This window comes from Nannospalax galili, unplaced genomic scaffold (assembly GCF_000622305.1).
Source record: "Nannospalax galili isolate Female #2095 unplaced genomic scaffold, S.galili_v1.0 scaffold243, whole genome shotgun sequence".
In the NCBI taxonomy this organism is placed as follows: Eukaryota; Metazoa; Chordata; class Mammalia; order Rodentia; family Spalacidae; genus Nannospalax; species Nannospalax galili.
In genome coordinates this window covers 6,985,079-7,012,081 of record NW_008353490.1, presented here as the reverse complement: position 1 = coordinate 7,012,081, position 27,003 = coordinate 6,985,079, and the positions used below count along the sequence as shown (strand labels likewise).

At 40.0% G+C, this 27,003-nt stretch overlaps 1 protein-coding gene and 1 pseudogene across 1 annotated transcript in view; one reads left to right on the top strand and one right to left on the bottom strand.

Moving 5' to 3' along the window:
• Znf236 (zinc finger protein 236) overlaps nt 1-27,003 on the bottom strand; it is a 123,773-nt gene that overhangs the window by 72,971 nt on the left and 23,799 nt on the right. The window contains exons 4-9 of the mRNA XM_017802605.2: nt 22,915-23,057; nt 20,924-21,088; nt 13,969-14,147; nt 10,291-10,415; nt 7,127-7,299; nt 2,949-3,083 (exon numbers count right to left, since the gene is read on the bottom strand). Of these exons, the coding sequence (XP_017658094.1) occupies nt 2,949-3,083; nt 7,127-7,299; nt 10,291-10,415; nt 13,969-14,147; nt 20,924-21,088; nt 22,915-23,057 (920 nt within the window). The remainder of the gene's footprint in view (nt 1-2,948; nt 3,084-7,126; nt 7,300-10,290; nt 10,416-13,968; nt 14,148-20,923; nt 21,089-22,914; nt 23,058-27,003) is intronic.
• LOC108491681 lies at nt 14,315-14,647 on the top strand (annotated as a pseudogene).

The following is a 27,003-nucleotide window of genomic DNA, read 5'->3' as shown; positions in this document are numbered from 1 at the left end:
TTTGAAAGAGATGCATCTTAGCTCTGGAAATTGTTATTGAATATGTCAATGCTGTACTGAAATGCTTCTTCTAATTATGTGGTTATTAAATAAATAATTAAAAAATAATAATAATTAAATCCCCCTTGTCATCCTCCATAGAATCAATAAGGAACTTAACCATTAGGCAAAAACACTTAGTGAGTCAATAAAACCATGAAGGCCTGTCTCTATTAAGATAAAAAGAATATCTGGGGAGAATCAAGTCACCTTTGATGGCACTTAGTTCCTCAAACTAAAGTCTTCTGTGTTCTGATACCACACTTTAAGAGCAGGATCCCATGGAAGAAGGGGCAGAAAGAAAGCCATAGGATGGGTACAGCAAAAAGATGTTTTCTGCTCATTGACATAAGCATCACATTCATGGGCTCACTGCAACAGTGGTTATCTGCATAAAATGAGCCCAAGGTTGGACCCCTTAACACTTCATCATGGATGGGGGCTATGAAGTCCCATCCCTCCCTGTGGGACTACTGGCAATTAACAGAGGAAGAGGTATCACTTTCTTCAGCAATGTAGCCACTGATAAGTTGCCTTGCTCTAATAAATCACCTCTCATCCGTGCTCAGGCAAGAAGTTCTAAAATCAGTGGGCCACACACAAAAAGATATCAAAGTTGAGAAGAGAAATTGTTGAGAAGGGTTCCAGCAAGGGAAGGAGGGGGATGAGAAAGGAGGATGAAGGGAGAAAAATGACTAAACTTCATTATATGAATATATGAAACTGCCAAACACCAAAAAATTAAACATCAAAAAACAGTAGATTCCCTGGTCTCATGCATGTAAAGTGAACCTTGACTAGTCACACATGGAAAGCTCACACACACACAGGCTTAGCTTTGTCTTCTGAGATAGAAACAGGTAGCCAGAACTGGCAAGAGGGACAAAAAGGGAAGAGGGGAGGTGACCAAATGCTGTAGGAAAGTGCCTCACTTCACATTAAAAAACATTTTTAAAAAAGAAACAGCTGGGTGTGGTGGCACACACCTTTAATCCCAGCACTTGGGAGGCAGAGGCAGGCAGATCTCTGTGAGTTCCAGGAGAGCTGGGGTTACAGGGAAACCCTGTAAAAAAAAGAAACAGTCCAGGTAGGTACGTAGCTCAGTGGCAGAGGACTCCTGCCCATGTCCTGGGCTCAATCTCCATCAACAAGGACCTAAGGGAAATAGGGTGGGGGAAGGGATAACACTCAGAAGTTAAAAGAAAAAGTTACAAAGTCATAAAGCTGAAGCAGCCTCTCAAACGTAGAGAAAAAAGGCCAAAATTAGACAATGTGAAAAGCAAGAGACATACAGAATCAATTCAGGAAGCTAGACATTAATTCCTAGGCAGTCCTCAAAGGAATATATGAATTTAACTCATGCTGTTGCACATCAAGTTAAAGTACAAGGATGGACTCCAGGGTTCTAAATCCCTATACTACATTTGTTGTTTGTTGAGAATATTAATTTTTTTAAGGTGAAAAACAGTAATTTCTAAAAAGGGGGCCAGCAAGACAGATGAATGGGTAAAAGCACTTACCCTGCAAGCCTGAAAACCCGAGTTCAAGGCCCAGAACCCACGAAGAGAACTGGTTGAAGATTGTCTTTTGACTGCTACATGCATGTTTATTTTATCCACGCCCCATACACAAAAACAAACGAATAAATTTTTAAATGACCTAGATAAAATGATGATTATCATTTGGTACAAATACCTTTTGATTTACACATTGCAAAGAAAATGGTGAAAAGTGTAATATTTGGTTATTGACAGACTAAAATAATTTTGTTTTAAAATAGTAAATACAAAAGTAGAATTTTTGAGACTAAAACATTGCTCATTCTTCAGTTTATAATGCTTTACAAGATTCTCTCTAAGAATAAACCAAGGGATCATCCCAAACCACAGAAGTGTGAGAAAAGAAAGAAATCCTGACAAAGGAGCTGCGCGTGTTTATCACCCAGATGTTATCCAGCACTGACTGAGAGCAGCAGGGACATCAACTACCATGGGCTGCACTTACCAGCATTCATGAAAATTCTGAGACATCAGTACTTTGTAGTCAACTCTTTAATGACACCACACCCTATGCTGAGATTTTATTATTTATTATCAATTGAAAAGGTGGAATACCTTAATACAATTAAAGCTCATCTACAAAATTCTAGGAAAAGCAGCTGGAGATGGTTCAGCTGCTAAGAACACTGGCTGCACTTCCAGAAGACCTGGGGGTTTGATTCCCAGCATTCACATGGGAATTCACATCCTTAACTCCAGTTCCAGGCGATCTGATACCTTTTTCTGACCTCCAGGGGCACTGTACATACCTGCACCATGATGCACTTACATGCATGCAGGCAAAACACTCATACACATAAAATAAAAATAATAGATTCTAAAAATGTTTTAAATCCTAGGAAAAGAAAAAACACACAAAAATATATGTGACCGTGTATGTAGCTGTGTACACTTGTGCTTTTTGTGTGTCCATATGTGAGTGTGCAGATAGACTCATTCTGTTTCTAAATACGTATACTAGAAAATACATTAGTATGCCAAAAGCCAAGACTTAGGAAAAATTACCATTGCCATATAAGAAAAGGAGAAATTACCTACAAAGTAGATTAGCTCTTAAGATTATAATGTAAAAATTAACAATATTTAACAGACATCAATACCACTGACTGTAGGAAATTCCATAAATTACTGATTGATTTTTCTTAGTTTTATAGGTTCAGATGACAGCCCATAAATCAATACTACCTGATTTTCACTAATTTAAAAAAACACCAGTATTTTACCTATATTTAGAAAACTTTTAACAGTGTCTTTTTGGTCCTAAACTCAATTTTAAGTATTATATTTAAAAATCACAGATTTGAGTTTGGAAAAAAAAAAAAGTTTCTGTAACCCAAATTAGTAACTTACCGTTATAACATGTGCAGTCTCTGTGGAATTTGGGGGTCCGCCCATATGCATCTTGCTAATATGAGTGTTCAAGCTACCCAAACTTTTAAATACACAGCTACATTCTGTACAGTTATAGGTAGGTCCATTCTTGACCTTAAAAAAGAAAAACAATTTTTCAAATATTTAAGCATTAGATGAACGTATTTAAGTCACAGCAAATCATAATTTACCATCCCACTCAGAATGAATGAATACAACTCTTCAACGCTAGTTTTTTCTTTTAAATTAGATAACTCTAGAATCAATGATACAACTCTTTTTTGTTTGCTTGCTTTGGTTTGATTTTTTTTTTGTTTTTTTTTTTTTTTGAAATGATCTCTCGGTAGTGCCAGCTAGCCTGGAACTGCTGTGTAGGCCAGGCTGGTCTCAATCTCAGATCAGCATGCCTCTGCCACCCGAGTGCTGGGATTAAAGGCATGTGCTACCACATTGGACTTAATGATACAACTCTTTAATCAACATTGCTAGTTGAAGATTAGTTGACATATCAGTGTTTCTGTAAATGAGAAGTGGCTAGGAATAAAGAAACACACTTTTCAAGTATGGCATTTAAAAACTGAAATGTCAGGGCTGGAACGATGGCTCAGCGGTTAAGAGCACTGACTGCTCTTGCAGAGGACCCGGGTTTGATTCCCAGCACCCACATGGCGGCTATGTTCCGTCCTTAACTCCAGTTCTAGGGGAAATCCGAAGCCCTCTTCTGACCTCCGCAGCATTGCCACATACATGCAGGCAATACATTTATACACATAAAATAAAATTAATAAATATTTTTTAAAAAACTGAAATGTCTGAAGTAAAAATAAAAACAAAAACAAAGAAATAAACAAGCCATTCATGATGGCACACACTTTTAATCCCAGGACTCAGGAGGCAGAGGCAGGCAGATCTCTGTGAAATACAAGCCAGCCTGGTTTACATAGCCACAGCGAGTTCCAGGTCAGCTGGAACTACAGGGAGATCCTGTCCAAAAATAAATGATAGATAGATAGATAGATGATGATAGATAGATGATAGATAGATAGATAGATAGATAGATAGATAGATAGATAGATGGATGGATGGATGGATGGACGGACGGACGGACAGACAGACAGACAGACAGACAGACAGACAGATAGATAGGAATCCCAGGGACCCACTTGGTGGGACGAGACGAGGGGCCCTGCAGGCGGTCTTCGGAGCGCCGCATGTGTGCTGGGACATGTGCTCAACACACGTAAACACATACATATGTAGTTATGGGACAGATAAATACATAGATAGGCGCATTGACAGATACATATAGCTCATAGATGGTGGATACATAGATAGGTTATGATAGAAGATAGATGATAGATAGATAGATAGATAGATAGATAGATAGATAGATAGATAGATAGATAGATGGATGATAGAGAGATGATAGGTAATAGACAGACAGACAGATAGATGGATGACAGATACAGAGCGAGAGATAGATGGATGATAGGTAGATGATAGATGACAGACAGACAGAGAGATAAATAGATAATAGAAAGAAAGAATGTGACTTATATCCTCAGCTTCTAAGATTGATAAATATGTTCCTCAGTGATGGCTGAACAGTTAAATATGATTATTACTCTGAATACTGAGCTTCTGGGACCCTAATACACAGGTAAGGAAGGGTAGTCACATAGCTGTGAGCTTTCTTTACCAAGTTTGATTTCTACCAATGATTATTTTTATAACTACAACTACACCAGAAACAGACTACTGAGAACCTTAAAATGAGTAAGAACCATCTATGAGCAGAGAAAGTATCCAAAACATTCTCTCACTATTATTCAAACCAAACAGCTATCATAGAGTGATGAGGCTGGCTTGAAAATACTAGTTCTCTCTAAAATTGGAAGACTTTGCTTTATTTGTTGCACTTTGAAGCCAGCCTGGTCTACATAGTGAATTCCAGGCCAGGCCAGCCAGGGTTACATAGTGAGGCCTGTCTCAAAAAAACAAAGAGTTCTGAAACAGGTAATAGCTTTATTAACGACAAAACAAAAAAATAAGTAAGTAAAAAGTAAAATAAAAACAACCCAATTTAAGGCTATGGCTAGACTCACAGGACTGGGTATTAAAGCCCATCTCTAGAAGCCCTTTCTAGAGTAAACCATCATGGTGCAGGTCCCAGGACACAGTGGGAGTTCTCTCCACATGGGAGGGTGGGGGTTAGGGTATCTCACAGAACCATGGTCCCAGGGAAGTATTTCTGAAATATGTGCTATTCAAACACAACTACTCCCAAGGGATCAACTCTACTCAAATCTACTCACAAGAATGACTTACATATATTGCCCCAAAGTGCTCTTCTGAGACTGAACTATATACAGTATCAGCACCTTACCACTATCTCTAAGTCTTAATTTTTTTAAAATAACCTGATGCAAACAGAATTCTGCATCTGTTTAAAAAAATCAGGTGAATTACACAGGGAGGTTTTTTTGTTTTTTTTTTTTTTTCATTTTAGAATCTATGCCATTTTTCTAAGATGTAAGACAATATCTACCTTTTTTTTTTTTTTTTTTTTTTTGTATGTGTGTGTGTCTGTGTGTGTGTGCTTGCACCGGCATGTGTGAGTGTGCATGTAGAGGCAAGAAGACAACATCAGGTGCCATTCCTCAGGACCTAGCCAAGACAGGGTCTCTCGATGGCCTAGAACTTGCTGATTCATCAAGGCTTGCTGCCTGCCTATCACCAATTCCTTGGCACTGGGATTATAAACACATGCCACCATGCCTGGCTTTTTTTTTTAAATATAGATTCCAGGGATCAAACTCAGCTCCTCATGCTTACAGAGCAACCCCTTGATGGCTGAGCTATCTCCCCAGCCTTATCTTTGTTTCTTATTAAGAGAGTTTTATTGGGTTTTGTTTTGGCTTTTGTTACTGTTGGGTTTTTTTTTAATATTTTATTATTTTTACTTTATGTTGTATGAATATATTGCCTGCATGTGTGTAAGTATGCCCATGTTATGCAATGCGTGGGTTCAGAAGAGGGCATCAAAATCCCTGGAACTGAAGTAACAGATGGTTATTAGCCACCATGTGGGTACTAGAAACCGAACCTGGATCCTCTGCAAGAGAAGCCAGTGCTCTTAACCACTGAGTCATCTCTCCAGCCCATTACTGCTGTTTTCAAGACACATTCTTGCTACATAGCCTAGGCTGCCCTCAAACTCACAATCTTCTTGCCTCAGCCTCCTGAGTGGAATTACAAATATGAGTCACTCAGTTTTTAAGTTTTTATTAATTCCCCAATCACTAAAGTGGTACTTAAGGTTTAACTCCATGGAAACATTAAAAAAAAATTTCCTTTAAAAAATATGATAGTTTTCATTGTACAATAAATTGACTTATAAGTATTGTGTTAAATAAATATTTCTTTATATTCAACAATTCAGCCATAACTAAGACATTAAAACTAATAGACACATTACTAAGAACATAGGTTAACCTACTTGATAGGTTAATCCAGAGGATTTACAAATTAGCAGGACCTACAGCTAACAATCAACTGCAATCATCTGAGCTGACCCATGCAGCACAGTAAGTATGTAAAGTCAGGTCTATTGAACAATATGCCACAGGGCAATATGCCAGCACAGCACCACTTGCAATAAGAACAGTACTTTTTGTTCTGCTTTATTTCTTTTCTTTCGACTTCTTACATTTGAGAGTATCTACTTCAAGTTTATGAAGTACATTACTAAGGTTGACAGGTCATAGCTAGCAAAGGGTATTATTATGTTTAAATATTTTTAAAACTAAGAAAGACAGCATTATGCAATTCTTCCACATGTAATCAGCCCAAAGAAGTCTGGTATGGTGATGCATGCCTATAATTCCAGACTCAGGAAGATGAAGCCGGATGATTGCTGTGGGTGCAAGGACAGCCTGAGCTAAACACTGAGATACCAGGCCAGCCAAGGCCACACAGCAAGATCTGTCAACAAAAATAACAAAAGTTTCCGTGTATTTTTTTCTAAAATAGGTTACTAGACATAAACTCAATAAACATTTTTCGAAACTGAAAGACAATTTCTCAGGCTAGATCCTAGCTCAAGAGATGTCTAGTGCACACTATGGGACAGTGCGGAGCCCAAACACCATGCTCACCTCTGAGTGGACTCTCTGCACATGGGACTGCAGGTTCCCCTTCTGAGAAAAGGCAGCAGGACAAAAGGCACAGGCATGTGGCTTTTCACCCGTGTGCTTGATCATGTGGGTCTGCAGCGCACCCTTCTGGTTAAAAGCTTTTCCACACTCACTGCATTTGAATGGCCTTTCACCTAGGCAGGAAGAAAAAGAAGCACTGTGTGAACATCTTAGGATAATAGAGAGAAGAAACCTACAAGTTACCCAAACTCAAGCCTCCAAACCTATCCTCTAGCCAAAACATCTCCCAGGAACTTTAATACTCAAATATACAGGTTAGAAGTTCAACACCAACCTGTCTCAGACAAACTTTTAGTTCCCAAGCAAATTGTCAGGGCCAGTTCTTACAGTGCTGTCCTTCCAGAGCCCAGCAGTTCTTCCCATGGCTTTCTCTCAGCCTACTCAATACACCAGCAAACCCCCAGGGGAGTCCTGCTCTCTGTTCCGAACTACTACATGCCCTAAAGCACAGCCCCATCCGTCACTGTAACTCTTGACCAGCCCTACTGAGTCCACCAGGCCCTGTGTGAGCCACTCTCAACTCAGCAGAGGGATTCTTTCTAAATGAGACCATAGGAAGCCCATTTTGTTCAAGGCCTCCAGGACCTCCTAGTCTTCTTCAGTTAGCTGTCTCCTGTACCACGCACTTGCTACCTCACTTCCTGCTGTTCCAACAGAAGAGGCAGCAACACTGTAGGTCTCCGTCACCTCTGTCTAGATCAGCCTTTCCTGAGGACTCACAAAGCTTGCTCCCTCATGTTCTTTTGACCCTGGAACAAAATCACCTTCTCCAAGATGACTTTCCAATCAATTCTAGTTGACTTCAAAATTTCCCATGTCCATCCTACAATCTCCAATGCCCTTCTCTGTTTACTTCCTTTCATATGACCTGTAATCAGTGACTTTTGACAGTTCACCTATCATTCAACTTCTCTCTCACAATAAAACATGCTACAAGAAAAAAAAAAAGGGTTTTAACTGTCCCATTCATGACTCTAGTTTCAGTATTTCACATGTATTACCATTCAGAAATATTTATGTACTAAATGAATGACTGAAAAGAGAAAATTTGATTAGACCAAAATCTAGCTGCAAGCTAGTTTAATGCCCAGTCTACTAAAGTTCTACTCCCTACGAATTATATAGTCAGCTATATCTCTGCTTCTCTGAACTCATGACTGAGATAGAATGATCTTGGAGAAGAGATAGCACTGGGGAGGGGCAGGCAGTTAGGAAGCTCAATGAGAGATGTGGGTCCCAGGCATGGGACCCTTACCAGAGGCATTCTTTCTGTTCTTCCTGTACCACCTGGGATGCACCCAGCCCCTGCTGGATGGGGTTCACATAGGAGTGGCTTACCAGAAGGTAACATCACATCATCACATGCACCATGTGGTACAGCCATGCAAAGACCATGTGAACCTTCTTCTTAGGAGGCAGGCTGCCCTGTATTCAAGGCTTGCAGGCTAGTGAGAAGCTGCTGAGGACTGTGGCAAGTTGCCTTCCTAAGCACTCCACTCTACTTATGAGGCCAGCCAAAATCACTATGTATGCTCAAAAGCTCAACAACAGGAAGAAGACATAAGGTCAATTCCATAAATCACATAGGCATGCATATGTAACATATAATGTGCCTGAGGCACGGAGTGTCCTTCCGATGTATATATTTATGGATGTGCAGCAAACGAATCTAAAAGGGACAGTTATCAAATGTTAGAGGTATATAAAATCTGGGAAATCTGTATGAGAAGGACTCTGCTTTTCTTTATATGCCCTACTTTCATTACGGGATTTAACATTTCCCAAGCATTTTTTTCATTCAAGAAAAATAAACTAGAACTTAATACTCTATAAGGCCTGAAACTCATTACGTAGACCAGGCTAGCCTCAAACACAAAGAAACCTGCCTGCTCCTGCCTCCTGAGTGCTAAGATTAAAGGCATGGGCCGCCACACCTGGCCAAACTTGAACATCTCTGACCCTCCTGCCTCCACTTCCCAAGTACTGGAATTACAGGTATGCATCACTGTACCTAGTTTACACTGTGTTGGGAATTGAACCCTGACTTCATATATTCTATGGGCAAGCATTCTTATCAACTGAGCTACATCCCCAGCCCAGCATTTTAAAGACATTACTTTCTTCTTCCCTTGCTCTAAGTACTATAAATTGATACTCTGAAATTATGAACTTTATGCTGACATATACATAAGCTATAAAATTATCTGAGTGCTTCTATAATACTCTATATAAGAGATTTCATTAAGAGACCAAAAAGGGATAAAAACAACAAAGCACAATTAGAACTGACTGACAAAGCAGCCAGCCAAACAGCTGCAAGATCTCATTACTTTGACACTATAAATGAAAATCAAATCAGAAAAGGAAAAAAAAAATGTCAAAGCATGGCTCATATTTTAATTTTAAATATATAAATATTTGCAGTTTTCCTTTACCTTCCCTAGAGAAGAATGGGTGCATTAATATAATAGTATAAACTGGGTCTCACAAAATGGCAAAGAACATTCAGCTGTGAATACTGTATTCATTTTAAATATGCAAGCAGGACTAACACACGAGCAAGATAAGGCATAGAAGAAATGAGATTTGTATTACTTTAATGTTGGTTTGTTTGATTAGTTGGTTGGTTTTATGAGGAAGGGTCTCACACTGTAGCCCAGTGTGACATGAAATTTCAGGATGAACCTTAACATTTTTCAGTCTGTCTCATGAAGGCAGAATTGTAAAAGCACAGAGACCTGGCGCTGCCACCTTTGTTTCTTCAGATCAAATTAGCCCGGTGCTGCACTTCATTACAGGTGTCAAGAAGTGAAAACAGTGCTATCAACTCCCGCTGCCTGGAGCCCACCATAAATCAACAACTTTTTTATGAGCCCAGTATGTACTTTTCCCATTTATAATTTAGGACAACTATAAGACAGATACAAAATCTCCACTTTTCAAATGAGAATGAAATCAGAAGCAGTAGCTAATCTCACCAAGACCACACAGCAAACTATAAAAAAAGCCAGGATTAGCTTAATATAAGTTGAGCTAGCAGCAAGGCACATTTTCTTCCCTTCAAGCCACATAATAAATCATCTGAAAGCAAATGTTTCTCATACCTGTGTGTATCCTTATATGTCGAGTTAACTGACTAGGTTTCTGAAATGTCTTTCCACAGTGTGGACATGAGTATGTGAAGCCACTTCTGTCAATGTTCCGATTATAAGATCTTGTACCCGACGTCCTAGAATGACACACGGGGGGAAAAAACATTCATTAAGTCATCTCCCTCACATTACAGTTTTAAAGTGAAAATACTACCACAAAGTTTAGCTGGCTGGTCATCAGAACATGTTGTAATGGAAAACCAAACATATATTTGTATGTCCTACACACAAACAAAAAAGCACACATTTATTAATCTTGTGACATACAATTCATGCCTGACTATTCCTGGTAAAAAGAGAAGCTTGGCTTGTTCAAATCCCAACAGTGATTGGGAGCAGAGGCGGAAGGTCTCTTTCAGACTAAGCTTTACTGGTCTGGTCAGCACAAAGATCCATGGTATAAGTTGTACATCAACAAGTCCATATTCTCCCCCAGTCCTTCACTTTCAACAATACCTGGATGCTGACAGTTTCCAAACCTCTATCTCCTACCACACAGCTAGACAGCTGACTTTCTACTTGTCCTCCCTGGTGATTAGCTGGCCAGCAGCAGCTCCACCCAACATATCCAAAAATTCCTGTGCCATTCCAACCTGTTCTTTCCATGTCAAGAAACAGAAACTCCCCAGGTGTACAGGTATAAATCTTACAGACCCACTGGATTCTTCAAATCCATCTCCAAAAGCTGCTGGTCTTACTCTGAAACATCTCAATGCTTTCAAACATGTCAACTTCTAGCCACCAGACCTACCATAGGATAGTACTGCCCAGCCACAGCACCTATACAGTCTCCTGGAGGAACTGTTGCCCTCCTACCCACAGGGCAGTCACAGCAACATCAAGTCTGGGCAGGCTGTTCCTTTGTATAAACCCTCTACAGGCATAAGTCTGCTGAAAAGTCTCTACAGCCTACAACTGTGAACCAAGTCTTCACACTCACCCCACACTCTCCCTCCCCAAGAGCACTCTTTGAGACAGGGTCTCACTAGGTAGCCCAAGCTGGTCTGGAACTCACCATCCTCCTGCTTCCATCTCCTAGGTGCTAGTACAGACATGTACCACCACATCCAGTACACTGACCTCCTTTCTGGGTCTCAGAGACAGGAAGCTCAGTGCTGGGACTTAGGCTCCTGCTCTCCCCTCAGCCTGGCTGTCCTCTGCCTCGCTTGCCTCTGCTCCTCACTGGAGTCCCATCAAATGTCTTCCTCAGATAGACCTGTGAGAAAGAGCTACCTCAACCCTCATCAATCACTAACTTTGAAACCGCCACCCTCACTACCCGACTCACTTGGTTCTGCCAAATGACAGCTCCCCAAAGACACAATTTCATCTGCCTACTTTGCCCCTCAATCCAGGATACCTAGAAGTTTGGGCTATCTATGACTATAGTAACCACCTACACATTTCCAATCATCTCTAAAACCTGGTGTATGTGTGTATGTGTACAAAGAGAGAGAAAGAGGGGAAGAGAGAAACACACAGGGAGAGAGAGAGATAGAGATTACATCTGACCCTCCTGCCTCCTCCTTCCTACTGCTGGGATTAGAGATGTGTACCATCACATCTGGTAAACAGTGCTAGGGACTGAACCCAGGGTTTCATGCATGGTAAGCAAGTACTCTACCAACTGGGCTACATTCCAAGCCCATGCTACATTTTTAAATGAAACCCCATTGAAATAGCCAGGCATAGTTACCCATGCCTATAATCCTAGCACTCAGGAGGTAGAAGCAAGAGGATGGCAATTTCAAGGACAGTTTAGACTATAAAGCAAGACACTATCTCAAAAAAAAAAACAAAAACAAAACAAAGAACTAAAATAGTGTGTATTAGGTGTATTATTCAGCAATAGACAAAATGAAAGGGAAAGAAAAGATGTAGGGAGCCACGTGCTCGGTTCATATCTAAGATACAGCATCTAGGAGTATATTACAAGATATACAATGTTTACATATTTCGTGAACTTTGTGAATTAACTGGTGTGAGACTTATTTTAAAACATGGACATTTCCTAACCATTCGGGCTTGAATGGTGGCAGTCTGAAATGATAACACAACAGCTAAACAATTGCTATGCTGTCTTCTATAGTCATCTGTAGAAATCAGGTCAGTGATAGGCCTGGAGGCATGTACCTGTAATCCCAGCTTCTGGGAACCTAAAGTAGGAGGATCTCCATGAGTTTGAGGCCAGCTGAGACCTTGTCAGAAACAAAAACAAAAATCCACCAGAAATCAGCTCTGTGAGTATAACTGATCATCATTATCAGCAAACTGAAGCACAATAACCAGGAAGAACTGCTTTACTTCTTTCTAAGAAACAAAAATTTGCCATGCCTTTTAATCCCAGCACTCAGGAGGCAAAAGCAGGGGGATCTCACACCTGATCTACACAGCAAATTCCAGGTCAGGAGAGAGACAAAAATTCCCCCACCTCAAGGCTCAGGAACATGGGAAAGAAGAAGCAGAAAAAATGTAAGAGCTGGAGGATGGATGGGAAGAAGTGCTGTGAATCATTGTCTTCAGGACAGGACTTGGCTATTGCACCCATGAACTCACAACAGCTATGGTTAACTGTACAAGATCTGCACAAGATTGAGCCCATCAACATTCCAAATGGCTGAGGAAGAGGCACAGGAGGCTCCACCCCTAGCTGAGGAGCTACTGGCAGTTAACGGCTGCTGGGGAAGGGGGAGTCACTTTTCTTCAGGAGTGTAGTCACTGGTAAGTTGCCCATGATCTAGTAAATAACCCCAACACTATGCACATGCCAGCAACCTTAACTAAACTCAGTGGGCCATTAAGCAAACAAACAAAAAAAAGACATGAAAGTAGGAAGGAGAAATATTAGAAAGGAGAAGAGTTCCAGAGATAGCAGGAAGGGGAAAAAAGAAGCGGATAAGAGTATAATGAAAATACAGAGACATGTATCAAAATGTCAAAGAATAAATTAAAAATTACTTTAAAAAATCAGGAAACATGTAAGAGTAGGTAAAAATACAAGAATCTGAAAAACACGTTAAAGTTTAACCAAAAATAAATAAATGTGTCCAAATACTAGTATGGGAGTTATGATTCTGAACTCTAAATCCAATCTTTCACAACAGGCTTAAATTAAACTCTTTGCTTACCAACTGTGAAACTTCATGAATGTTACCTGCTAACTAATCAAGTTCTTCTCATCTGCAAAATGGAGACATGAAAGTAGGCTGTCTGAACAGAGGTGTTTGTAAGGACCAAATGAGGTCCCACTTACATAATTTGAGTACATGCTAAGAGCCAGTTGGGTCCATTGGAATTCTTAATCTAACTCACATGAAAGGTACTAATTAGGCACTGTGGACCTTCTTTACCTACTGTACTAGCTGCCCATTAAACCACAGAACCAGGACTTTATTCTTCAGCTCTCAGACTATATCACTGGCTAAGCATTTCTACCACATGGCCTAGCATCTCCCATTAAGCTCTGCACTGCCCTGCCATGGACTAGGACCTAAGCATGTTAAGAACAAGTGCAACACTAGACCAAATCAGCTGTGTGCTCACATTTGGAGGCTTTTCGTTCTAGAGCACCAAGTACTTCAGTCATTCTACACAGGATTTTTACTGTGCTAGTCTAGGAACAACCCATACCGAACTTTACAGTGAGTCTTCATGTGCTCCTTCAGCTCAGGCGACGTCTCAAACTCCTTCTTACAGACCTTGCAGGTGTGGACTCGCGTACCCGCCAGCTCCTGCCGGTGCTCCTCCATGTGAATTGCCAGCTGGCTCTGCAGCGTGAACTCATCCCCACACTCAGAGCAGATGAGGTTCTGGAAAAGGAACATTTCCAAGCCACTGCCCCTTAAAAGAACTGGTGCCATGAACAATCAGTGCACTTCATCTGGTACAAACATCACCTTTACTTCTTAAAAATACAATGTGTCCAAACTGTAAGGTAATATAATAATTTCTGCTCTTCCTACGGCTGGCCGTCAAGATGGTACCACAGAAAGACAAGAAGCCTAAAACGGTCAACCTGATGGTTTAATCTAGACCATACTCATCCAGTAGAAGATGGAATTTTTGATTCTGGGAATTTTAAACAATTTCTGTGGGAGAAGGTTAAAGTCAATGGAAAAACTGCAAATCTGGGGAATGTTGTTCACACTGAACACTTGAAGAACAGAATCACTCTTGTTTCTGAGAAACAATTCTCTAAAAGGTAAACCTTAAGAAAACAATCTTCATAACTGGCTTCGTGTGGTTGCATCTGACACTTCATTATTTCCAGATTAGTCAAGATGAAGATGGGTCAGAATCTGAGGACTAGTTGGCCTTTGCTTTTTAATACGATGAAGTATGTTTCAGAAAGAAACCTAGCCTAAAAACTCATTAGCAAATAAAAATCATTGTACTCTTAAAAAAATAAAAAAATAAATTAATAATAATAATAATAATTTCTACTGGCACCACAATTTTCAAGCAAAACAAATTCTGCATCAAAGTGCTATTGGACACTTAATAACTAACTGGTCCATATGTCTCGTGAGAGCTTCAGAAAAACAATGGCTTCAACACAAGTGTCAGAATTCAGGTATGATTATCATCTATAAAACACCATCAAACACAACGACAGCTGATGCATTTGTCAATGGAGACACCTCATCATCCTCTTAGTTTGGGCTACAGGCTAAGTAGATGAGTCTGCCAAGCACCTCACATGGTTAGTTGGACTGCTGTGAGCTGAACTGCAGGAGACGCACACAGTACTTCACAGACTGCCCAAACCAAAACCATCAAACAGCTCCCAAGTCTTTATGCCTTGAATAGTTTACATTTGGATACATTTTGACAAATTTATCTTACCTGCTCAATGAGGGATTTTGTATTTTGTTTTGTTTTTTTCAGTATGGCTACTAGAAGGCAGTTACTCCATCTATTCCAATTAGACAGTGTTGAGCTAGCACAGAGGAGCTGGGTCTGGTTTTGCCACAGGGCTGCCTATAACAAACCGCATGAGCCCTGGTGTTGTGGGCTTGCAGCCTCCACAATGAAGGGTGACAGGGCTGGAGAGTTGGCATGGCCACTCAAGGCTCAGGCTCACAATTAAAAAGACAGTAAGGGTGACAGCAGTCACTCTACTTTAAGGACAAAGTGAAATGAAATGATGCAGAGATGACAAAGAGAACATGGCAGTGATAATTATGTCAGTGGCAACTGCTGGTTTAGGAGAATTTCAATCCATGCATCCATTTGCAGTTTCATATGAAGTATTTACTTATGCCATGACCTTCTAATGAACTGCTAAAATGTAAAAAAGATGTTTATCAGTGAGCATATACTTCAGTTCCAAATCACAAAATGATCACGTTTTTAAGATTTTAAGAAAGTGTAAGCGTGGGGCTGGAGAGATGGCTCAGTGGTTAAGAACACTTACTGTTCTTGGGGAAGACCGGGGTTCGAATCCCAGCACCCACATGGCAGCTAACAACTGTAACTCCAGTTCCAGGGGGATCTGACAGCCTCTTCTGTCCTCCTCGGGCATTGCACAACACAGGTACACTTACCTGCATGCAGGCAATACACACATATACATAAAATTAAAATAATAAAAAAACAAAAATTAAAAAAATTGTGTGTGTGTGTGTGTGTGTGTGTGTGTGTGTGTGTGTTGTGCACATGAGCTGTGAACGCCCCTCCAAGGCCAGAAGTGACAGATTCCCAGAGCTGGAGTTACAGGCAGTTGTGAGCTGCTTGATATGGGTGCTGGGAATACAAACAACCTGGGTTCTTTGGAAAAGCAGCCAGTGCTCTTAAGTCCTGAGCCATCTCTCTAGTTCCAAAATAGATTATTTTGTGTTTGTTTGTTCATTTTGAGACATGGTCTCACATAACCCAGCTAGTCTCAAACTCATTAACAGCCAATAATGATCTTGAACTTCTGATCCTCCATTATCTACCTCCTCGGTGCTAAGATTACAGGCCTATGTCACCACAACCTATTTATGTAGTGCTAGGATTGAACTCAGGGCTTCATGCATTCAAGGCAAGCACTCTACCAACTGACCAGCACTCCTAGTCCTACTATTTGTTTCCATCAGTATTTCTTGTAATCACTGTTTACACCAATCTTGTATGCAAACTTCATTAAAATTAAGACTATAACTGGTTGTTATTATAACTCTGCTGCAGAAAAAGGTAAAAATTAATGGAATATCTTAAGCAATCTAACAGTGATTTCAACCTAAATGAATTTAAATTAGTATATAATAACTTCATGAATAAACTACTATATTATTATTAGTAACTTACTGACAATAAATATTAATTTTAGCACATTACCAAAAAGGAAAAATTATCCATCCCTATTTGCTTCACCCTGACCTATGTTCAGGATAAAATATTTTTCTTTTACTAATAATCCCAGCACTTCAAGATTACGAGACAGAACTGGACTTCCAACATTTTCCACTCTCCACCTTGTTCTCTAGCTGCTCTGGCTCACGCCCACCTTCTTTTCACTTACTTTTTCACCAAATGATGAGATTAGTACACCTAAGAAGCAATCTACATGGACATTACACACATATTCACTCAGGAATGCCTGTGTGAAAATGTTAGTTTCCGTACAGTTTACTCAGGTGGAGAAGGGAGGACTGAGTACACCACCAGGGCCAGAGGGAGCCATGATATGCCACCCTGTCCCTCTGCTTTCAACTTAACCATCTAAGAGGAAAGACCTTCTTCCCATCCCTCCATATCCCAGAGATAAATAACTGAGGAGGTTTCAGGCAAGAAGAGCAATGCCTGCTTAGTGATATCCCTGGGACAGCAGTACTCAAAACTGTAAAGCATTCTCCATATCAGAAGTAGCATCAAGTCTCCTAGACCATCCTAGGTAACTGTGATGATGCTGAGTGGCCAGCAGAGGTTATGGGGAAATTTTCACACAACACTTTAATCAGCTAAGATGGGTCATCTCTAAAGAGCCAAAGTATGCAAGGTATAACGTTTCTCTCCAGCCCCAGGACTCCTGGAATAGGAACACCTTCACTAAGTCGGAGCTTAGACGCCTCTTTCTTGGCAATCTCTCCTACTCCAATACACTGCACTGTCCTGCCTGGCCCTGGCATTCACAGGAGCCACTCTTCTAGCTTCTGTGTGGACTCCAAAATGGTATACAATGCACTAAGTACCCCAAGCCAGCTCTACAGAACACTGCTCCTCCCTTGCAAGTCCAGGGCCTACTATATAACTCCGTTTACTATCCATACTGCCACAGAGATCAACAAATGTGTCTGGATTCCCTGTGAGCCAGTGGATCTGCAAAGCGTTTCAAGGGTGGCATCTGCTGTTCCCAAACACCCTGTAGCACCTTTTAAGGGAAGTGATTAAACTCAATAAATAGTTGGGTATGGTGGCACACGCACTTATCCCCAGCAATCAGAAGGCAGAAGCAGGCAGATCTCTGTGAGGTTGAGGCCAGCATGGTTATTTGCATATCAGGGTCCAGGCCAGTCAGGGCTATATAGTAAGACCCTGTCTCAAAAAAACAAAAATAATAAAATAACAATAAACTCAATATATATAACACAAACTTCAATAATTATGTGAATTTTAAGGAAATAGTCTTAAGGGATTTAGAGACTACAGTAATTTTTCTTCACTAGTTTGAGATGCATTTAATAGAGTACTGATGTCTAAGGATTTAAAAATATTATCTCAGCAAAACAGAATGGAAAAATTAGTTTGCAGTGTTCTAAAAATACAAACTCTAGCATGGATCATATTAAACTGAAAAGTCAATTATACTTCATAAATACACATATTAAGATATGTTGTGAGGGGCTGGAGAGATGATTCAGTGGTTAAGAGCACTTGCTGCTCTTGCAGAGGACCCAGGTTTGGTTCCCAGCACCCACATGGCAGCTCACAACTACCTTTACCTCCAGTTCCAAGGGATCTGACTTCCTCTTCTGCCCTCCCTGGGCACCAGGCCCACACATGGTACACTTACACACATGCAGGCAAAACACTCATACACATAAAATAAAAATAACTAATCTTTAAAAATAAAAGGTGTGAGCTGGAAAGATGGCTCAGCAGTTAAGAGCATTGATTCCTTTTGCAAAGGACATAGGTTCAATTCACAGCACCCACATGAAGGCTAGCAACTGTCCTAACTCCAGTTCCAGGGGATCTGACACCCCCTTCTGACCTGTGTGGGTATTGCATGACACAGGTGTACTTACATACATGCAGCCAATACACTGATACACATAAAAAAACAAAATATTAAAACATAAAATACAACATATGATGTATTTATAGGTTATTTTCAAATCAATTTATAAACAACAAGCACACCTGTTTCAAGAGAACTTTTTACCACCTCAAGCCCTCCTATGATCTGAGCTGATCCAAGAGAGTGCCAATCCCAAGGCCTTGGCGACCCCATGGCAAGAGAACAGGGACCCTAGCAAATGGAGTCAATAGAGAACAACTGCGTTCTCCACTTTGGGTAGCCATCTGGAAGCGAGTGTGAACAAAGTTTGTAGAAGAATAAATATGACGAAGGGAAGATTTTGAAAATAATATGTAAAAACCCAAAGGCTTTTCAAAATGATGACTACCTATCCCTCTTTCCAGTCACAAAGGAAAGCATAATTTTAAAGTGTATCTGCAAAACACCAGAACAGAAAGCAGGAAAACTCTTCTGTGACCTGCACAGATCCTGGGTTTAGCATAAGTATAACTGGGCTAAGGCATGTAGATTGGTTGGTAGAATGCCTGCCTAAAATGTACAATGCTGAGGGTTTGATCCCCAGCACCACACAAATTGGGTGTGGTAGAGTATACCAATAACCTCCTATGCAGATAGATGTAGAATGATCAGAAGCTCAAAGTCATCCTTGGCTACACAGAAGTTCTAGGCCAGTCTGGTATACGTTAGACCCTGTCTCAAAATAAGCAAAATAGAGGAAGTGTACCTATGGAGAAGGCCACCTCTGTGGCCTTTATTCTGTGGCTCTATGGTTAGGCCTGATAGAACACAAAGTACCAGCAGAATTTCAAGCACCTTCACGCAATCATCTTACCCTCAGAACATTTACACACCCTGCTGAATTTTACTTCCTGGCCTGGACTACAGTTTACCAGTAAACTCTTATCAGCGTGCCCACTGCTCAGGCCCCTTGTTCTTCCAAAACACCTGCTTCAAAGACCCTACCCTCAAGGAGAACAATCACATCCACTCCAAACATAAGCTTCTAGAGAGTGCAAATGAACCCACACACCCAAAAGGCCTCTGCAATCAGCAATTCTGAGCATGTTGGACAATCTGTGCACTTGCCCCCACTTGGATTTTGCTCCAATTTCCAAAACAGGCTTTGCAGTTAAGCACTGTAAGAGTTAAACACTATAAATGCCAAGATCTAGAGGAGCAGGCCTATAATCTCAACTACTTGGGAGGCTAAGGCAGGAAGATTGCAAGTTCAAGGCCTGCCTGGACTACAGAGTGAATTCAAGGCCAGTCTGGGAAACCTAGGGAAACCCTATCTCAAAAGTGGGAAAATTTTTTTTAAAGGTTTGGACACAGCTCAGTGGTAGGGCATTTGCTTGGCATGCATGAGCTCTAGAGGCTCAATATTCATTATGAGGGGGAAAAAAAGAATGTTAGTATTAATAGTCTTTATTGTAAACATTCTTTAATGTTCACTTCTTCAAATAAGTTAAGCTGTTTGGGTCTAGCTGGTTGACCCTTTGATTAACAGGTATCAGTCTGCTTTGAGTGGAAAGCTGTCAAAAGAGCTGCCTCTCTTTTGCCCACTGGTCAGACTATCCCTACAGCAACCTACTGCTTAGGACATTTCACAGATGCCTTTAAAGAAGCCATGTTCCAACTTGCAAGGACATTTCAGCTTCAGCTGCTGGCCATAGCTCCTACTTCCGGAGGCCTTGCTCCACTCACAATCATTCCAGACAAATTACACCAGCTTTGGAAGACTTCACTCCAGGCAACACAAGCCTTGGTATTTTCTAGATGACCCTGATCCCTGCAGCTCTTCTCACTCAAGTCAGAGCAGGGAGCACTTCCTCCACTAACTCCACAGAATGTGATTGGTACAATGCAAGGCCTGTGATTGGTCCTCATGTAAGGCTTTGTGATTGGTGGACCTGAAAGCTGTGTTGTGATTGGTGCAAATTACAATCATAGATTTGCATGCCACAACCCCCTCCTAGCTATATGACCAGGCTGTTCAGTTGACTTTACAAATCACCCAGAAAATATTCTACTGTACTGCCCCTTGGTATTACAAAATCAGGCCCAATATAAGGCTTCTCCTGAGTGGTCTTTTCTTGCCTAACTGTGATCTTCACCTTCAGTAGAATGAGCAGAGTAACACAAAGAGGAGGTAGCTGCAGTGGCAGTAGAAGTGGTACCAGGAGTTGTTCTAGAAAGCTGAGACTTCAGAAGAAGCTATGAAGAGATGTGAAGAACCTCTAAAATCTACACAGAACACTTTTGAAGCCAGCCTCTAAAAACCAGGCTAATGATTACATGTGTTTTAACAAGCAGTTAGAAAATATGTGTGAAAATGATTACCTCTTCCTTCTCATGGAGCATAATATGTGCTTTGAGACTGGCCACTCTGGAGAACCTCTTGTTGCACACAGGACAGACAGGGTCTTCTGCATTGTGTGTACATTTATGAAGCCTCAGGTTGAATTCTACATTAAATGTTTGGGGACACTGGTCACATCGGTGTGGCTATTTGAGAGAAAAGTAAACAAAGCACTGAAATACAATTTTTCCATGGATGTTCTATTAAATATTAAATGTTACTGTATTAATTTATCAAATATTAAAATATTAGTAAGTACCATAATCCATAGATAGTCTTTCTAAAACAGTTCCTTCTGGACCTGAGTCAATGTATTCAAAAGGAACATGGTAAAGTTGCTGACAGAATTTGTCAAAGTATTAAAAGGACATTACATGCAAAAAAAAAAAAATTATTTTCTTAAGGGTCTTGAATGCTATCTTGTCCAGGCTGGCCTCAAACTCTCAATCCTATGTCCTCCTCCCAAGTGCTGGGATTACAGGCAAGTACCACAATACCCAACTTGGAAAATACTTCTAATGTAAAGTACTTCAAACACATCTATTGGGCTGTAGTCTCTATGCAAACAATATGTGAGAAATTTCAGCCTATTAGGTTGACTTTTCCTTCTATTTCTGACTGACTCACTGTTATAAACAAAATACTTCTAGTGAAACAACTAACTACAAAATTTTCTCTAGATTCCAACAGAGTTGCTTCTCTCAGTCCAAAGTTTCCCCTAAATGGAATATATTCTCCCCCTTACTTATAAAAAAAATACAGTAGGGGTTGGGGACTTAGCTCAGTGGTAGAGCACTTGCCTAGCAAGTGCAAGGCCCTGGGTTTGGTCCTCAGCTCTGAAAAAAAAAAAAGATACAGTAATGGCTGGTATTTCTCTCTGAAGCTTCAAGACTCCAGCCTGTCAGACCTTGATTTGGACAAGGGCAGTCTAGGCCCTGGGCTGCCTTCCATCAGCACAGCATATAAGAGTAAAGCCTGGGACATCACTCTCTACTCTCTTTCTCTAAAGAGACGAATATGGTATATTCTGGTCCCAGTGGCTGACTAGTTTAGATTCTTCAAAGAAAGAAAAGTCAATAATCCCTTTTAATTGTAGTTTAATGCCACTTTTCCTCTATTTCTATTATGTCATATCTAGAAGGACATAGTTCATAAAAGGGCTTGGATCTTTATTAGGACAAGGGCTAGAAGGAGGAGCTCAGTGATTACATCACATGTTTAATACATCTCCACTTCCACCCCACTCCCAAATAGACAATATTACACCCTGCTAAATAGGATCTAAAACTTCTAGAATGTCATAAAGACAACTCAAGAGTAAAATCCCTCTGTGGAAAAAAAGCACTTCAAAATATACCATCCTGGGCTAGAAAGATGGCTCAGCAGTTAAGAGCACTGGCTGCTCACCCAGGGTTCAGTTCCCAGCACCCACATAGCTGCTAACAACTATCTGTAACTCCAGTTCCAGGGGATTCGATGCCATCTTCTGGCCTCTGTGGCATTGCATGACACAGGTGCACTACATACAGGCAGGCAATGCATTCATACACACAAAATAAAATGCATAAAATAGGGCTAGGCATGGTGGTACACACCTTTAATCCCAGCACTAGGGAGGCAGAGGTAGGCAGATCTCTGTGAGTTCAAGAACAGCCTGGTCTACATTGTGCATTCCAGGCCAGATGGGTCTACAGGGAAAACCTACCTCAAAGACCAAAAAATAAAAAAAATTTTAAATACATGAAATATTTTTTTAAATATACCATCCTGCGTCCTTAAACAAAACTGAAACTACCAAAAAGTCCTATTTTTAAAATATTTGTCCACTCATAATTTCAACACATTCACTTGAGCATATTCTCAAAGGATAAAATTTTCATATAAGATGTGTGACGATTTTGATTTTACATGTTGATGTCATACCACCCCCAGTTTCAGAGTCCACATTCTGAGTTCTTTCGGAAATTCATACCTTGTCATTTTGCTCATGCTCCCTCATGTGGCGCTGAAACTGGGACTCCTTTGGAAAAGACAGCAGACATATTTCACATTTGTGGAAGTTTGGAACCAGACAGTCATCATCAAGGGTCTCATCATTCAGTGTCAAAAGTCCATCTATAAAATTTTGTAAGTAGAGATGATGAATACCATGTCTTAGTTCCACTACATAAATAAAACCAAATCATTTTGCAATTATTTAAAAGCAGACATTTATGAGAGCTTTTTGGGTGAAATTAATAAAATATTGAATTTGGAAAGTGGGCATGTTTTAAAATAAGAAATGAGACATACTGGGATGCCTGAGATATAGAACAAGAGAATTCTAAATACTTGTTGGTAGGATTTTAGAAACTAATTTCCTAAGGTGTGACACACACACATAGAGCCATAAGAAAGTTCTTTGAACTTTACAGACTTATCCAAATCTGCCTCATTCACTACAACCAATGGAGGGATACAACCTCTAAATCACTTAGAGTATACAACTTCTTAAGGCACTCAGTAAGCTCAACACTACAGAAACATAAAAGTCTTTAAATTCTAGTTCAGTGTATTTCTGAAAACTGCTGCAAAGAAAGATTAAGTCAATAAGAAAAAACTTCTGTTTTGCTATGAGAGACTGAAATCCATTGCTTGGCCAGTTCTTTTTTCACAAAGGGCTCCTATGTCATGCAGGGAAAATGCTACCAACCTAAAGGCATTATTCAAATACGTACGGCGGTGGGCATGGCAGCTCATGCCTTTAGTCCCAGTACTCAGGAGGCAGAGGCAGGTGGATCTCTGTGAGTTCGAGGCCAGCCTGGTCTACATAGTCAGTTCCAGGCCAGCTGGGGCTACTGGGAGACCCTGTTTCAAAAAGACCCCCCCCCAAAAAAAGAAAAGAATAAATATGGCAAATAATATACTTCAGATATGATAAATTTGTCAAGACTGTCATAAAATAAAGATACCCTAATTCACTACAGTTCTTTAAAGCAAATACATTCCAAGTCTTAGTGTTAGGATACAAACATATACTGTACAAGGACTAGAAATTAGTTATATAGAATTCCATATCAAATCTGGAGAAGTAAAACAGTTTGTAGAGTGTTTGTCCTGCATGTACAAGGCCCTGGGTTCAATTCCCAGCACTATAGCACCATATGGACTGTAATCCCAGCTCTTGGGAGATGGATGCAGAGAAGATCAGAATTTCAAGGCCATGCCAAGTAAGATGTGCCCACTGATGCAATGCATGGAGGTTATGTAGGTTACCAACTACTTCTGATTAGATTTGAAACCTGTTCCACAGGAAGGAATTCATGCCTGGTACTGTAAAACTGGTCAAAAACCCAGAGTCCAGAGGTCATAGGCTCTAGTGGGAAACCTACAACTGGTAGTTTGCTAAATGGACATGTAGTCAAACTGCCTTCTAAATATTTATGGTTACATCCAAAGATCAGTGCTTCTCCCAACCGTAGCCAAACAAGTCTCTTTCTGCAGTAGGTAGCAGTTAATAAAGAGACTCAGCACTGGTCAAAGTGCTGAGAGTGACTAGTGTTCAGCCCTAAATTCAACAAAAATACCAACACCCTCCTCCCTGACCAAGACGAGGTAGAAAGAATGGAAGCACCAGAGAATGGAGGGGTGGGGGTGCTGTGAAAGCTGTCTTCTGGACATGACATGGCCACAGCACTCATGAATTCCCTGCAGCTACGACTGACCTAGACAAGACCTGTATAAGATTAAGCCAACAAGATCAGTCAACATTAACAGTAGGGAGCACTAATTGGTTAATTTTGTAACTAATTGGGTTACAAAAAGAAAAAGGAGAGGACATAAAGTTGGGAGGGGGATATGGGAGGGTGGTAATACAAATGGAAGGGGGAAGTTAGGAGTGGAGCAGTTACAGTCAAGAAATATTTCATACTCCTGCCCAAGCCTTTAATCCTATCACTCAGAAGGCAGAGGGAGGAGGATCTCTGTGAGATTAAGGCCAGCCTGGTCTACATAGGGAGTCCAAAGCCAGCTGGGGGCTACAGGGAGACCTTGTTTCAAAAAAAAATTGTATATATTTAATAATCTTTTCTGTGTTACAATGAAATTCTCAAAAAATAAAAGATATTCAAAAGAAAAAAAAAGTTCATGGCCATGTTCAACTACATAATATATAATGAGTTTGAGGCCAGTCCGGGATATAGGAGACCCTGTCTCAAACATCAAATCTCATCGAAAAACATCTGACTTCAGAAATCTGTGACCAGAATGGGGACTGAATTTAAGAACCAAATATTCAGGATGACTCTACTTCTCCAAAGCCCTGGCAAACCCTGGCAATGGACATCTATAGACCTTTACATTTCTATTGGAAAAAACAGCCTATAGTCTCAGAGCTGGCTAAGTTCCTTGCCTGTAGGAAGGACTAAGAAATTCCAAGGAGGGGCAGGCAGAAGGAAGACAGGGCAGAGAACAATGGGAAAACAACAACTAGAACATTCTTCAGCATATCCTTGAGAAAAAAAAAAAAAGTTTCAGAAATACCAATCAAATTAAAACACTGCAACTTCACACATTTTAAAGTCTTAGAAAAGAATGCACATAATTTTTGGTCTATTCAACCCTAGGTATAGCCACATAGACCAAACTTCAAATTACTGCACTAAACTAACAATGACTCCCTACTGTTCAAGGTCTACATCTACAGAGGTCAACAGATTTTCTAAGGGACAAGTGATCTAACAGAGATAAAATGAACAGCAGCCTCATTTCTGGCCCACACTCCTGAGGGAGTTGCATTGTTCTGATTTAATATCATTTTTTAAAATTTTTATCTATTTATTTATTTATTTAGTAAGCACATAATTAGAAAAAGCATTTCAATTACAACAGCATTGACATATTCAGTAAAAATATCCAGAGCTAAGATGAATCTTTTTCAAAATTGGCTATAAATTATTAGTTTACAGTTGAATTAATACAGTTATAAATATTGTCCTAAGTATAAACCCTTTAAGATATAAAATTGAATGAGGTTTTAACGTTTAAAAAAGATCTCCACTTCTTTTTAAAATATACTGTTTCATACAGAAAGACTCTTTTTTTCTGGTCTTTTTGAAGCAGGGTCTCCCTGTAAGCCCCAGCTGTCCTGGAACTCACTATGTAGATCAAGCTGGCCTTGAACTCACAGAGATCCATTTGCCTCTGCCTCCCAAGTGCTGGGACTACAGGCCTGTGGCACCGCGCCTGGCAGAAAGACTCTTTTTTAATGCAACTAACACTTAGATGTTTGCACATGTCTCTAATCTCTATATATCTGATCACTATGTATCACAGTCGGTTACTTTCTGAGATACTTGGCACCTGAGCATGAATATAAAGTCATCAGGAAGATCTCATTGGTAATGCTTTTCATATCTACTAATTAACATGAAGCAAATTTTTATGCTTCTTCCTCAAATATAACTCAATTATTATGTATTGATTTTTCTATGTGTGTTTACTTCATACAGAACATCCCAATCTTTTTTTATCTTTTTTTTAATTATTTATTTAATAACCACACAATCAGAAGAAGCAATTCATTACAAGAGCACTGACATCTTCAATAACAATTTCCAGAGCTAAGATGCATCTCCTTCAAAATTGGCTGTAAATTTTTAGGTTTACAGTTGAATTAATACAGTTATACAATATTTTACTCAGTATAAAGCCTATAAGACAAAATTTAAATGAGGTTTTAAACTTTAAAAAAAGATCTCCATTTCACTATTAAAATACACAGTTTCATACAGAAAAATTCATTTTCAACACAACACTAAAATACATATGCATTTCTAATCTCTATATATCTGATTATTACTAGTCACAGTCCGTTACTTTTTGAGCTCCGTGGCATCTGAGCATGGATATAAAGTCATCAGGTATATTTCAATGGTAACGTTTTTCACATTCACCAATTATTAAGGAGCAAATTTTTATGCTTTGAAGAACTTTTTATTAATTTTTTTAAATTAATTTATTTTTACACCCACTTCCCACATGGCACCCTCCCATAGCCTCCCTCCCCCGACTAGTGCCCTTG